At 48.3% G+C, this 478-nt stretch overlaps 1 protein-coding gene across 1 annotated transcript in view; it reads left to right on the forward strand.

Moving 5' to 3' along the window:
* The window catches only part of LOC119586548, a 58792-nt gene that overhangs the window by 57551 nt on the left and 763 nt on the right, over positions 1 to 478 (forward strand). The window contains exon 30 of the mRNA XM_037935307.1: positions 167 to 370. Coding sequence (XP_037791235.1) covers positions 167 to 370 — 204 coding nt within the window. The remainder of the gene's footprint in view (positions 1 to 166; positions 371 to 478) is intronic.

Here is a 478-nt window from a genome sequence, read left to right on the forward strand (position 1 = left end):
AAGCCAACTTCTACTGTTAAACCGTCCGAATAATGTCATAAGATCAGCACCGTAGACCTCTTAAAGACCGAAAGGATTTTCTCTTCTTAGGGTCGCTTGGTTCTTGAGACCCAGAACCAAGAGTGTAGAATCGTCTCGTGCCTGACACCCGTCCTCTCTCCCCCAGCATCGAACAGCACGCCGATTATGCCCGAGAACATCACAGCGGCCACGCAGGTCGAGTGGCCGGGACCCCCTTACCTCGTCGGGTCATCTTATAACGTGACCTGCGCCGAGGGTACGATGACTCCGTCCGGCAAGACTTTCATGACCACCAACCTCACTGCAGACGGCTGGACGGCAATCGACTCCGACTTCATATGTTATAATGGTACGTTGAAGTTTACTTTTTTTTCTTTTTTGTATTTTTCCCTTTTAGGTGGGTCGTGAGATTTTTTTAAAATTAGGGACTGATATTAAAATTTTGGTGGGCTGGTAG

Source organism: Penaeus monodon, chromosome 21 (genome assembly GCF_015228065.2).
Source record: "Penaeus monodon isolate SGIC_2016 chromosome 21, NSTDA_Pmon_1, whole genome shotgun sequence".
In the NCBI taxonomy this organism is placed as follows: Eukaryota; Metazoa; Arthropoda; class Malacostraca; order Decapoda; family Penaeidae; genus Penaeus; species Penaeus monodon.